Consider the following 13,084-nt stretch of genomic DNA (forward strand, 5'->3'; position numbering starts at 1 on the left):
GACTATTTCCCGAGTACGTCGGCAGGGACTTTTACATCGCTGGAGAGTCATACGGAGGTAACGCATCCGTCAATCTCATAATTATGCGCATTCCGTTATGAGAATATATGGCCGATTTCACGACACCCCCTCCGCCCCCCCCCCCCCCCGTCCTTAAAAAAACTGTACGCTCCATATGCCTTTCCTGTGTAACTTTATGTATATTATCATATATTCATTATGGAAAGTGACTTCTTCCTGTACAAACACAGATGGATATATAGTATTACGACGGGGCACATTCATAATTACGCTCTTTTTTAATATAATATTAAAAGTAAGCAAACAGAAACTACTGATTCCACTCAAATGATATTTGCTTTTATAGAGTGGTAGCCACTTGTGTTCACATTACTCAGGGGACAGAGGGACCTTCGTGAGGTTATTCTGGCCATAAAAAGAAAAACAAATGTCACGTTAACTTTAATTCTCGATTCCAAATTGCACCATTTGCACGGTCCCATTCAAGCAAACAAATATTAACTGCCCCGTTCAGAAAGTGCGCATGAAAAAATAAAGGCTCTAGCTAAAAGCTGCGCATTGTGCATATTAATGACACAATCCCCATCCTTTAGCACATGAGAAATATTTTACAGTGCAATACATCAAATTATAACAACTATATTATGTGATAAAATGTGTATCGCTGGTGGTTTTTGTTAAGCATTATTACAGAGTTAACTTTCGTTTTATGGTGGTCTTGTCTTTCACCGCTAATTCTGCCTTTGTTGTTTCTTTGTTTTGCAGCAAGGTTCGCTGTTGGAGTGGCGAGCAAATTGCTGAAGAAAGAAACACCCACAGTTCCGCTTAAACTGAAAGGGGTGATGCTTGGCGTCGGATTTCTGTTTCCGCTGCTCGATATAATCGACCTCCACCAATTATCTCTTCTCCTCTGGATTACTTAACGCTGCTGGACGAAATTCCTTCAGTGAGCAGTTCGCGAAAATTAGGAAGCTTGTACAGGACGGAAATTATACCGCTGCTGCTGCGCTACTCGGCCGCACCGTCATGAACTTTGGCAGCAGTGGTGCATTAACCTTATTTCAAAACCTAACTGGCTTTAAGCACCACGGTAGTATCGCAAGAAGCGAAAGGTACGAAGAAGTTGCTGCATATTACGAATACGCAAACAGTTCCCTATTCAAGAACAGAATTCATGTCAGCTCCTCCAGGGTACTCGATGGCATGAGACGTGAAGTGGTATGGGCGCTGGCTGCAAGCGACTTCTTCCAAGACCACCGGAATGAAGTAGAGTATGTATTCAATAGGACGCGTGTCCTCTTTTACACCGGGCAGTTTGATGCCGTCTTTCCGGAAATGAATATCGAACAATGTTTCAGAACACTGCAGTGGCGTGGTGCTGAGATGTTCAATAAAGCGGAGCGCGTGTTCTGGCACCGAGAAAATGATACGTCGCTCGAGCTCCTTGGTTACGAGAGGACTGCCGGCGCACTCATATACGCAAACGTGCTCTTCGGAGGTCACTACATTTCTCTGGATCGCTCGTTTGCTGTCAGCGAGTTGTATCGTCGCTTCCTCACTTCTCGCGATCAGCCTACACCAACAACTACTGAAGTGACCGCATGCTAAACAGCCGTCGCAACCTTATAGATTGCTACAAGCACATACCGATAGCTGTGATGATTTGTCTACTAAGACTTTATAAGTCACCAATTCACAAGGTTGACTGTAATCTTTTAGCTTCGTCTTTAAACCCTCTTGTCTACGCCGCAATGACGCCGCTTTCTTCTTGTCGCTACGAGAATAAACATTCGGCAAATTTTCTCGTCCATAGATCTGTATCATCTCGCCACAACATAGCAGAACCACATCTGTCCTTTGTATAAGATTTTCCTGCAGTATCGACAAGTTAAGGCCTTTCTTCATGCGTAATGATATGGACCTCCAGTCATCGTTCTAATCGTGCTCCTGCATCTCAATATTAACGTTTCATTTGGTCCATAACCGCAGAGTGACTAATCGTCCGAATCTCCAAAATATAAAATGATACACATGAGCCAGAAAGGCATCAGATATCACTACATCCTTTGTGACACCAAGTAAAGCATTTAATTGACTATTTGATGTTTTCTTGCAATTATCTGAGTAGGACAAAGCGTTCAGGTTGTTAATGTATATATATATCAGAAAACCTTCAATAAAAATTTACGCAAACCAGACTGCATGTTGCGTATCTTTAATGATTTCGCTGTCAGTTCATGAACCACATCACGAAATTCCACCAGAAAATTCAATGTCAACATTACTGCGTCAGCATCTGATAAGCTGCTAAGAGACCCACTGCCAATTAAATCTTCCCTTCAAAGTACACAGTCCTACGTAGTCCGTAATTAACATTATTATAACACACAGCTCGCACAGATATAAATATTCACAACAATGTAGGCAGTTTTTGGTATCTTACGCATGCTGAGAAAAAAGATTGTAACGTCATGTGTTTTAGTTATTTTACTCTGTATAACTGATTTTTCTTAACTATTGCTGTTTTTCCTTATCCCAAATGAAAAAAGGAACAGCGTTTTCAGTGCCTCCAGTGGCGTTCAGCACATTGGGCGGCACTGGAAACGCTGTAGGAGACAATTCACAACTGATATCCCTTGTGTGGCCCAATCGAGAGTTTACTTCCTCATGACGTGCGTGAACACACTGCTGGCGTCACTAATTGCACCCAAAAGACGGGAAATGCCAGGACAGAATAACGCGCTCGTTATGTGTATTTGCAGAGGCCCTTTTTTAGGAGCCCTTTAAGAAGGCCAGCGGCAGTGCGCCCGCATGTCTTTATACCAATATGAATCTCCACTGCTCATGCGGCGTGACACACCCGCTCCGACGGCGCAAAAAAAAAAAGAAAGCTTCAGCAGGGCGCAGGCGAAATGCCCCAAAGGGGTGAAATTTATAGTCTTACCTATCTACCATCCAGCGACGTGTACTCGTACGGTGGGCAGACGTATATCGGATTGCGGCACGGTCGTACGGTTATTGCTCTATCCGGTACGCATTCCGAGCGTCTTTTCAATCGCCGTTGCTTCGGTGACAAATTACGCCATAGTGTTAGCTTGCGGAATGCTGTGCGACGCATGGGTCGCATAGCATTCCGGCGAAAAACTCTTGCTTAACACTTCGAACGCCAAAAAATCAACTTGTCTTCAGACATGTGCTCGGCGTGGAGGCAAAGACGGCGCATCTGTTGCGTTAAAATGATGACGTTCTCATTTGGTAACTGCACTCTGGATTACAATACAGCTTGTGAGCGTTTGTTAAGAAGCAACTTCGAAAGACGCTTCACATTCCTAAAGTGGACACCCGATTTTCGCACCATGTGCTCGCCGCTTATTCCAAGGAGATGTACTACATACGTACCCGTGTCGCATCGTTTTCATGGGTATCCAAACGGTAAACATCAAGACCTCCCAGACGTCTCACGCCAGGTTCCTGGATCGTGCGACACTGCTCTAGGGAAAGTGCGGCTCTCTCAGTTGTTGCAACATGAAGTCGGCACTGGAGCTGACATTGCAGATGTCGAGGTGACCATGTTCTTTCTTGCCTTCGTGGTCGTTTCGGTTAATTATCCGTGCTTCATCCGCAATCCCACATGCCGGCGGCTATCTCGAACTACCGCCATGACGTTGTAGCTTCCTTCGAGGTCTCGCTATGGGCTTCGATCACTGCTTTTAGGGTTGTTCAGCGCATAAACACCGAAAACTTCCCCGGCAAGATGCCACGTTGTCTTAACGGTGAATACTTCAGCAGACCAGGAGCAAATATTCCACTCCTTATTGCGCCAGCCTGTTCCCAGGAAAGCAACAAGGATAGCGGTGCGCGCCGTCGTCGGTCGACAAAAATCCTGTGCTTGGGTGAGACGCACTGGCTTTTATGCGTGCGTCATCAGATATTCCAGTGTTATCGCTAGTGCGCCTGCAAGTTCTAGATCGTATACATGGCTATTCGCGTTGCGCAGGCAATCTGATTGAAATCGTCGATAACAACCCCGTGCCTTCCGATACATCAAGGCGCGGCTTGCACCGAGCGAAAACGTGTAAAGGTTTGAGCCGGTGAAACGCGGTCAGCGTATAAACAGAAATGCACGAGTCAATATTAAAGCATGATCAATCCGTAACGATAACAACGAGTTGCTATACCACTGCACTAGATCAGGCTTCTTTGCCACTACATTTTTTGTTTCCATTAGAGAGCTCCAAGAATTTTTTTTCTCGTGTTAGTTAAGCATCAAACGAAAAGAAGCTCACATTTTGTTGAATATAGAGTGCGTCTGCCCCCCTCAGATAACCTCCCGAAAGCATGCAACCTCATTCACTGCGATGACTGTGGTGAACCAACTACTCAAACGATTGCTATTTTGCTGCTCTAGATGGTATTTCGCTCTATTAGCATTGTGCCAAAGTGTGATGACGTGCACTAAGAGGTTTTCGTCAACTTTGTTTTAACAAACTTTTCAGACACCACCACAGGTGGTTTTTTATCATTACGTATATTACGTCTTATACAATTAATACGCCTAAGTCGATCAATCGTAACAGTTTCATTGACTGCCTACACTGCAGCTTCATTAAACCTTTTGCTGTGAGATCGGTGGCGACTCATTCCTAGATTTTACAAATTTCAGGAAGTGGTCGTAGAGTTCTTTCACAGCTGCCGTACAGTCCAACGATATGCGATGTCCACCGAATAGCACCGTCGCATACATTAGCCTGTCAACCTTCTTCAAATAGCCAAGGAGACCCAGCGAAGGCTTGTTATTTCGATACCAAGGCACGCGTTGAGCTTCCTTGAACATTTCGGACCCGCGCCACTGCAACATCCTGAAAGACTCGTAGATTTTAACCGCCGGAAATAACGCGTCCAGCTGAGCAGTGTAGAACAGAACGGCCGTTCTGTTGAGAACGCCTTCAAATATCTCCCGTTGGTCCTCGAAAAAATCGTTCAACGTCAGCTGCTTCGCTAAGTCTAGTCTCGTGCCATCTAGGATCCTGGAAGTATTAACGTGGATCCTCTGCTTGAAATCCCACCTGTTTGCGTAAACGTAGTACGCTACAACTTCCCTCCGTTTTTGAGGGCTTATGATGCTAGCATGGTCAAGAAATCCTGTGAGATTTGAAAATAAAGTTTGCTCGCCCTCGAACCCCAAGTTAAAAACTGTTTTGCTCAGAAGTCCGGCAGCGTTTAAGCACTGCTTCGAAGCAACTAGCTTCTGGATCATGGAAAACCTTCCAGAAAATAGCTCGCGGCCACCATTATCCAGTAGTCCGCTACAGTAGAGGAAGTCGGCTGAGTTGATAATTTGCAGTAACGGGAATAGAAATGGGACCCCAAGCATCACACCCATGAAGCGCAGAGGAAGTTCCTCCGGTGTTCGGGTCAATACTCTGCTTGCCATTCCAACCGCTGACCTTGCTGTAAGGAAAGAAAAGGCGTGGAAATGATGAAGCACACGATGAAATTGAAAGGAATCCATTAGCGAGTTTTACACTTGCCATCTTTGAGCAAACAAAAGACATTTGCAGACTCAAAGCCTCACACACTTCTTGCCTTCTCTTTTGCGAAGCTATATGGGCAGCAAATATATCGCTAGTTCACGCGGTCATGTCGTTTAGGCAATGTTACTTCTTAAATAATAATCCCCGAATGATTCCAGTTTCCCGTAAAAGTCGCTCTTTAACATAAAGAAGACATAAAATGACAAATACCCGCTGCAAGAAAACTGTTTTAAATTGTTGGAAACTTAGGCTCTAGAGGGGAACAAATTACTTGTTATCACTTGCGATAACATCGTAGTCCAATTTTATATTATGTTTGTCGTAATACAGTGAATGTGAGGAACCAGAGAGTACGAAAGTCGGAGTCACGACTTGAGCCCTTGAATGAGCCCCGAAAGAATCTAGTGACACGCAAAGTACAGTAACTGCGGAGGCAACAGTTGTGGGCCATGGAAATCTGTCTTGCAGATCAAACGCGCCGGCTACATACGCATGACTAATCATACATTCCCGCTATTCACTGGTGATAGCGTGCCTTCTGGGACATACACCGCTACACGCAAGTATTTCGCTACGTAATGGGCAGAAACGTTCGACGTGTTACAACTCAGGAAGGCGGTTCTTGCATCAAGCTATAGCCTAGTGATTACTCTAGCCGATGAGATGAGTCACCACAAAACCTTCATGTGCGCCGACATCTAGATGCGAAAAACCAGCGAAAACTAAAAACAAGATCGAAGAAAGCACATTCAATCACACTCCGTCGCAGGCGACGGTGTGTGATTTAATGTGCCTTCTTCGTCCTTGTTTCGAGTTTTCTCTGGTTTTTCACATCTCAACACGAACGAACCGGCCCAGCTTTCCATGCGCCGATATTTACAGCTCCGAATTAAAGAACATCTGCTTGTAAGATTGAAGTTGTACATCATCACAAACGTCTTGCACTAATATACATGGAAGGTGTTACCTCCGTAGGATTCTCCCGCGACGTAAAAGTCCCTGCCCTTGTACTCGTGAAAAATTCTCAAGAAGCGTCTCATGAACCTCATAAGGTGAACGGAAACTTCCTCTAGCGACGACGGGTATTTCTCGTGTCTGTCGAAGCTGTATCCCGCTCCTACAGGCTGGTCCAGGTATATGATGTTAAACTGCTTGAGAAGGGTGTGTCGCCTCTTGTAAAGAGTCCCTAATACAGTCATTCCGAGAGGGCCATTCTCGAGGAACTGTCCATAGAGTGCAGACTTCCCGGGTCCACCTTGCAACCACAAGAGAAGAGGCTTCTTATTGGCGTTTTTCTGTGCGAAGAAACAAACGTGATAGATAATTCAAACATGACTGCAGCTAGCACAACAAAACAGATGGCTACTCAAGATGAAAGTATATAATTTGTGTTACGGGGTTAAACTTGAGCAACATTGACCCACTGAATATATATAATGTAATATTTATGTCTCTTAGAGTAGATGCCCGGGCACATACCACACAGACAGCAGCAATGTTGCGATATCAACAGATATCAAAGCTTAAAACTGCTTTTCAGTAAGTTCATCTCTGTGGCATATAAGTAATCGAGGTGTCCCTGACACAGCCTGGACATTTTCTTTTGATCAGAAACGCCTCCATAAGCTCGCGTGCTGTTTCGTTGCCACTGAATAAGAATGGAGATGTGGGTGAGTTGGTTTATGTTCATGGTGAAAATGAGCAGCGCGAAGCACAGAAGTGCAGATATACAGGAAAGGGAGGACTGCAGGATTGCAAGAATCACCATCCTCCTTTCTTGTCTTAATTATTGGAATGCTGCCTCAGGCGGTCGTATAAACGGCGATATATTGATTCCTTAAAATATTTGCCGCAGATGAGATATATTTCTTAGACGACACCGAAGGCAGAACGCACACGGTGCTTGACATGCTTTTCCAAGGCGTCTTTCTTCTCACTAACCGTGATACGACGGCGCTGTAGCGGCAATTATTATTATTACTGTTGTTATAATTATTACTTAAGCCGAAAGCCTTATATGCCTCACTAAACACGAAATTTGACCATCGGCGTCCCGCGTCGTCAGCGGTGACTCGCGTGCTGCGGCGTCGGGACGAGTGGTGCAAAAAATCATCATCACCTGATGACGTCAGCATATGACGTCACAGATAAGAAAAGTTTCTGACGTCATCATGACCTCACAAATTCTGACGTGACGTGATGTGACGTAACGCCACATAATGCCGTTGTAGCGCCCTCTTTGGGCGGCAAACAAAACCGGAGAGCGCGCGACCTCAAGACAAGAAAATAAAGACGACACTTCGCAGTGGCACGTGAAGCCACGGCTCGCGTTCCCTGCGGGCGTCGATTCTGGTCATGGATTCCTTCATGATTCTAGTTCAACCGTCTCGTTCCTTCTCTCCTGTGGCATAAGCCTACACCATCATCACATGACATCGTGGCTTGGACACAGGTGGGCTGATCACGGAGGCAGTGCAAAAGCAGATGAGGTGCTTCCGATCCTGGAGGCAGTGCGAAACTACGCTAGGTGCACAAAGCTTTCGGAGGGTGGCGGGGCAGGATAAATACATCTAGGGAGCCTACATGGCCGTCCTTTTATGTAGGCTCCATAATACATCGGCTTCGAAGAAAAAGAAGATAGGTTTCACCTTCGAGTCGTCTTTTGTGAATGCACAAGGGACCATGCGATTTTTATTATTTTATTTGCATGCACATGGAAACAGAGGAAAGAGGGAGAGAGCAGGCTGACAATAGCCACCTACTCTTTCAGAAGGAAGGGAGAGATAGTGGAAAGGAAGATAGGAGGAGAGAAAAATGAAAAGAGGTGGGGTGCACTTAGATTCAAGCAATTTATATTCTTTAATCAGCAATGCCCGCTGCGTAACGAGGGCGGGACAGTCTAGTATAAGATGCTCAAGTGTTTCACATGAGCCACAATATGCGCACAACAGACTGCCCACACGTGCTTCACGGTATAAGCGTCCGCGCACCAACGCACAGTCAATTCTTAGCTCATATAAGAGCGCTCTGGAACGACGTGCTTTCGGAGCGAGAAAACCCACAGGAACGCCGTAGCTGGTAACCACGTTCTTTAAGTTGTGGCTGACTGTGCATGTGTGGCCCAACCTTGGGGCTAGCATCGCCCGCTACTGTATTGTCTGAGCGGCGAGCCATTGTCAAGCTACACTTCACAATTGCAAGCTATGATCTCGCTACGGCATGCACAAGTGTTTGAGGGAAGCCGGCTTTTAAGAGACCGTTGCACTACCCTGCACCCCTGCACCCTGTTAGTGCAACACTTCCGCAGTGCCGACGCAAAGCAAAGTGAAGCCACGACGCGTTTCACAACCTTCGACTGGGCTGAGTATTAAGGAGGCAATTATTTTTTCGCGCGCGGTATGTGGCAAAACAAACATGACGAGTTAACAACTTCAACCAAACGTGGAGACACCGCAATGTGTTCTGAACAGGTAGTTCAAATGTGATAGACAGTACCTGTCCACATTGTCAAAATTGAGTAATATCCAGTTAATCCGGTCTTTATAAGGCACCCGTCACTGCTATTGCAAAGGAATGAATTTTTATTTCTTTCAGGGCAGTACCAGGCAAGCCCCTTGTATATATATGCTTGTTTATATATGTATATACAAGCTATAATGACATAACGCCTTCAAGGAGCTGTTAAGGAATACGAACCTTTCCTATTCCCCCAAATGCTCTCCTCCGCCTACGTCAATGGAGCCATAATGTATGGTTACAATAGTTGTTAGGGTTTTACGTCTCAAAACCACGATATGGTTATGAGGGACGCCATAGTTGAGGGCTCCGGGAATTTCGACCACTTGTGGTTCTTTAACGTGCACCTAAATCTAAGTACACGGGCCTGAACCATTTTCAGCTCCACCGAAAGTGCGGCCGCCGCGGCCGGGATTCGATCCCGCTACCTTCGGGTCGGCAGTCGAGTACCATAACCACTAGACCACTGTGGCGAGTATAATATGTGTTTACAGCTTGGCAATGCTTCTCCAAACTGTGTAGTGAAGATGCTAGAATCCATCACCAAATTTAGCGAAACTAGGGTGCTGATTCAGCCCCCCCCCCCCCTCCCTGACAGGGCAAAAAAAGAGAAGAATGGGACTAACTACCTATTCAACAAATTCACGAAAACTGACTTCCATAGTATTCACTTATAAGGAACTTCAATAGTTTAGGGTCGTGATGGCTTACCTCTGACTTAATGTGCAAGAAGAACAAGTATGAAGAATAGCTCTCGTCTTCACCGCTGTCTACAGGAATAAATCCAGAGTAGGCTTCGATATTTCTGCCTGGACACGGGAGGCAAACACGACTGGCTTGCCTCATTTTGTCCAGCGATTCCTTAGAAATGTGATCATTCGTGGGATGCAGGAGGAGGTCTTCGGAGTGTTTACTGAAAGAAAGGACATATTTCATGGTCAGAGGAGGGGGTGTTCTTGCAGAACCTCCTATCTGTAGTAAAAGAAAACGTTTGTCATAGGTGTAGTCTATCACTGACCATTTTGTTAAGGGATAGACGTAAACGTATTGCAGCGAAATTAATATCCTGGGGTAATTTTTTATAAGTCTTTACGAGACTTGGCCTCTGAGACACCCAGGGTTACACGAACAGAGACGGAAACTGCGCGTCTGGCTAAAAATAGAATTAATCCATCACATGTTCAGGTATGCTTAATTAAAAGAACACCAGCAGCTAAACCAATGACGTGAGAGCCTGCCATTTTACTTTGACATAACCATGCGTTCATTCCTCGTTTATTAGATGCGAAGTATCTTATGGCGGAGTTCAATCCGGTGGTGGTGGTGGTGTGCGGCGTGACCACCCTTACTGCGCATGCGCATACCATCTCCCCTCCCCCTCTCCCCTCCCCCTTTCCACTCTTCCTCTGAAACGCGGGCTAGACATGCCGAAATTCTCTCCTGCGCAACGCCGCGATGACCACCAGCGCATGCGCGTTCCCTCCCCCTCTCTCTCCTCTCCTACGCTGCCCCCCTCTCGCACGCCTGCCGACCGCGTTCCCCGTTCACCCTGTGAGAATTAACGGCCAGGCTAGAGGGAAGACAAGACGCGCGTAGCGTTCCTCTTCGCGTTCCACGACGCGAGGTCGGTAGCATGCCCAAAGAACGCCAACGGAACGCGATCGTGCAAGTGCTCCGGCTTCGCATCGCCTCACGGTCCCCTTTAGCGGGAAATGGTGTAATTTTTGTTTTTGTGCTCAGCTGGAGTTGCATAGCCTCTTGCGAACAAATAAACCTATGTTGGAAGAATCCCAAGCTTACGTATCAGGATTTTTTGCACACTACAGGATAGACAGCAATATACATGCAGTTAGAACTCTAACATTGCGTTTGAAATGTGTGGAGTCGTTTCAAGTGGCTCAAAATCATGAGATCATCTTCTCTGAAATTAAAAACGTCTACTTCATGCGTTATCTGCATCTCACATAACCCAGCTGTATCACCTGTGTATGAGAACTGTTTAAGATATACGTGATATCTCTGTGAACCACACCCCCTGCACAGATCTTGACGCACAGTGAGGTATTCTTCACTGTCAAACATATCTTTCTGAACATACCAGAAATTTTATCATGAACAAGACGAACAAAAAAGAAGAAACCGCCAGTATAGGCGCTCATTTTCTTAGCAACGAAAAACTCGCGCTGCTTTAACATCGACTAAAGATGCTGTCTTCGTTTTGTTTCTCTGTTAATACAACTCACAAAAAGAACTATGTGTGTCTTTGCACTTGTGCACACACGCGCATCCTTTCCACACTTATGCACTTGTGCAACCCGCGCCTTTCTGCATGCGAATGTGCCATTTCTCTATTACCGTTCTTATCTCACATATTACTTGAGACTTGGTGGCTGACCAGGCAAACTGTCCAGGACTATGTATATACTCAGAGAGAGACAAAGAAAATTTGTCTGTACGCCACTCTAAAACTGTCATCATGAGACGTTGATGATCACGACGGCAGTGTTGACCATAGGTCGGCAAACTCACTCATGAGTCGACTCACTCAGGCTCACTCAGACTCAGATAGGGCGGTGAGTCTGAGTCTGAGTGAGTACGGGTGAGGGATATGTTGGTGACTTTGAGTCCGAGTGAGTCCGGTTGCGAAAAAGTTTAGTGAGTCTGAGTCCGAGTGAGCCCTAAGCACAAAACATATTTCTTCAGTGAGTCTGCGTGAGCTCCACCTTCTATTGTCGACTGGTCCTATCTACCCATCTTCAGCATTAACTATCGGACTTATATCGGCTTACGTTTATACTCAAATCTACTCACACATATCTCAAGGCACGAGCGTTCATGCGCCACTTCAATATTTATTGATCAGAGGCGTGAGTTAGCGGGGGGGAGGGGGGTTGCCATGACGTCCCCCCGCAAACTCTTTCACGAGTAGCTCTTGATAAGAATATCTCGCTTGTGCGTGTTGTGTACTTTCGTCCTTCGTCGCTGAAGTTTGTGCTGTACTAGCATCCATGAATTAACAACTACTCCAAACATGCACATTGCTAAGAATATCTCCTGTGAGTCGCGTATTTCATAAAAATGTTCTTACTGGATTGAAACCACTGATAACAAGTACTTGAAGGTACAAGATGAAGAGGCGTATAATAATAATATCTGGGGTTTAACGTCCCAAAACCACGATATGATTATGAGAGACGCCGTAGTGGAGGGCTCCGGAAAATTCGACCACCTGGGGTTCTTTAACGCGCACCTAAATCTAAATACACGGGCCTCAAACATTTTCGCCTCCATCGAAAATGCAGCCGCTGCGGCCGGGATTCGATCCCGCGACCTTCGGGTCAGCAGCCGAGTGCCATAACCACTAGACCACCGTGGCGGGTCGAAAAGGCGTATAGTAGAGTTCCTATTATGTGAGATATTAGAGTTAAATAGCATTGATACCATGATCGAAAAGGCTAATTTTACACTAACGGACTCATGAGTCGACTCACTCAGGCTCCCTCAGACTCAGATCAAGCCATGAGTCGGAGTCTGAGTGAGTGCGACTGCGTAATATGCTGCTGAGTTTGAGTCCGGGTGAGTCCGGTTGCGAAAAAGTTAACTGAGTCTGAGTCCGAGTACGCCCGGTTGAGGAAAACTTTGGCGAATCTGACTGAGTGAGTCCTCAGAGCAATATATATATATATTGAGTGAGTCTCAGAGAGCTCCAATTTTTTTGCCGACCGATGGTGTTGACAAATGACAGATAGCTCAAAAGACGACTCGCACGTGGCACCGAAACGTATCCGGGATGTACATTTTTTTTTCGTTACTTCCAGCGGCTTTTTATGTTGCGCTCTGCACACACCATGATATTTGACACCTTCCGCGCCATTAAGAATTTCGCGCAGGCATGGGGAGACAACACTACCGCCGGTGACGCACCTGTGTGTTTAGTTTTTAGTATGGGATAAACAAGATCGGTTTGCTGAAGTATATTGCGACCTTTCAATCATAACGTTCTCGGCGTTGCA

General features: G+C 45.8%; 1 protein-coding gene across 2 annotated transcripts in view; it reads right to left on the bottom strand.

Annotated features, from left to right (window-relative positions):
• Positions 1-13,084, bottom strand: part of LOC119372061 (probable serine carboxypeptidase CPVL) — a 183,654-nt gene that overhangs the window by 170,106 nt on the left and 464 nt on the right. The window contains exons 2-4 of one of the 2 annotated variants that reach the window (XM_049420238.1): positions 9,783-9,984; positions 6,523-6,850; positions 4,480-5,472 (exon numbers count right to left, since the gene is read on the bottom strand). In XM_049420238.1, the coding sequence (XP_049276195.1) occupies positions 4,628-5,472; positions 6,523-6,850; positions 9,783-9,984 (1,375 nt within the window). In that variant the 3' untranslated portion in view covers positions 4,480-4,627. Of the gene's footprint in view, positions 1-4,479; positions 5,473-6,522; positions 6,851-9,782; positions 9,985-13,084 lie in introns of those variants that run through there. The other variant, XM_049420237.1, reaches the window with a different exon arrangement.

This window comes from Rhipicephalus sanguineus, chromosome 10 (assembly GCF_013339695.2).
Source record: "Rhipicephalus sanguineus isolate Rsan-2018 chromosome 10, BIME_Rsan_1.4, whole genome shotgun sequence".
NCBI lineage: Eukaryota > Metazoa > Arthropoda > Arachnida > Ixodida > Ixodidae > Rhipicephalus > Rhipicephalus sanguineus.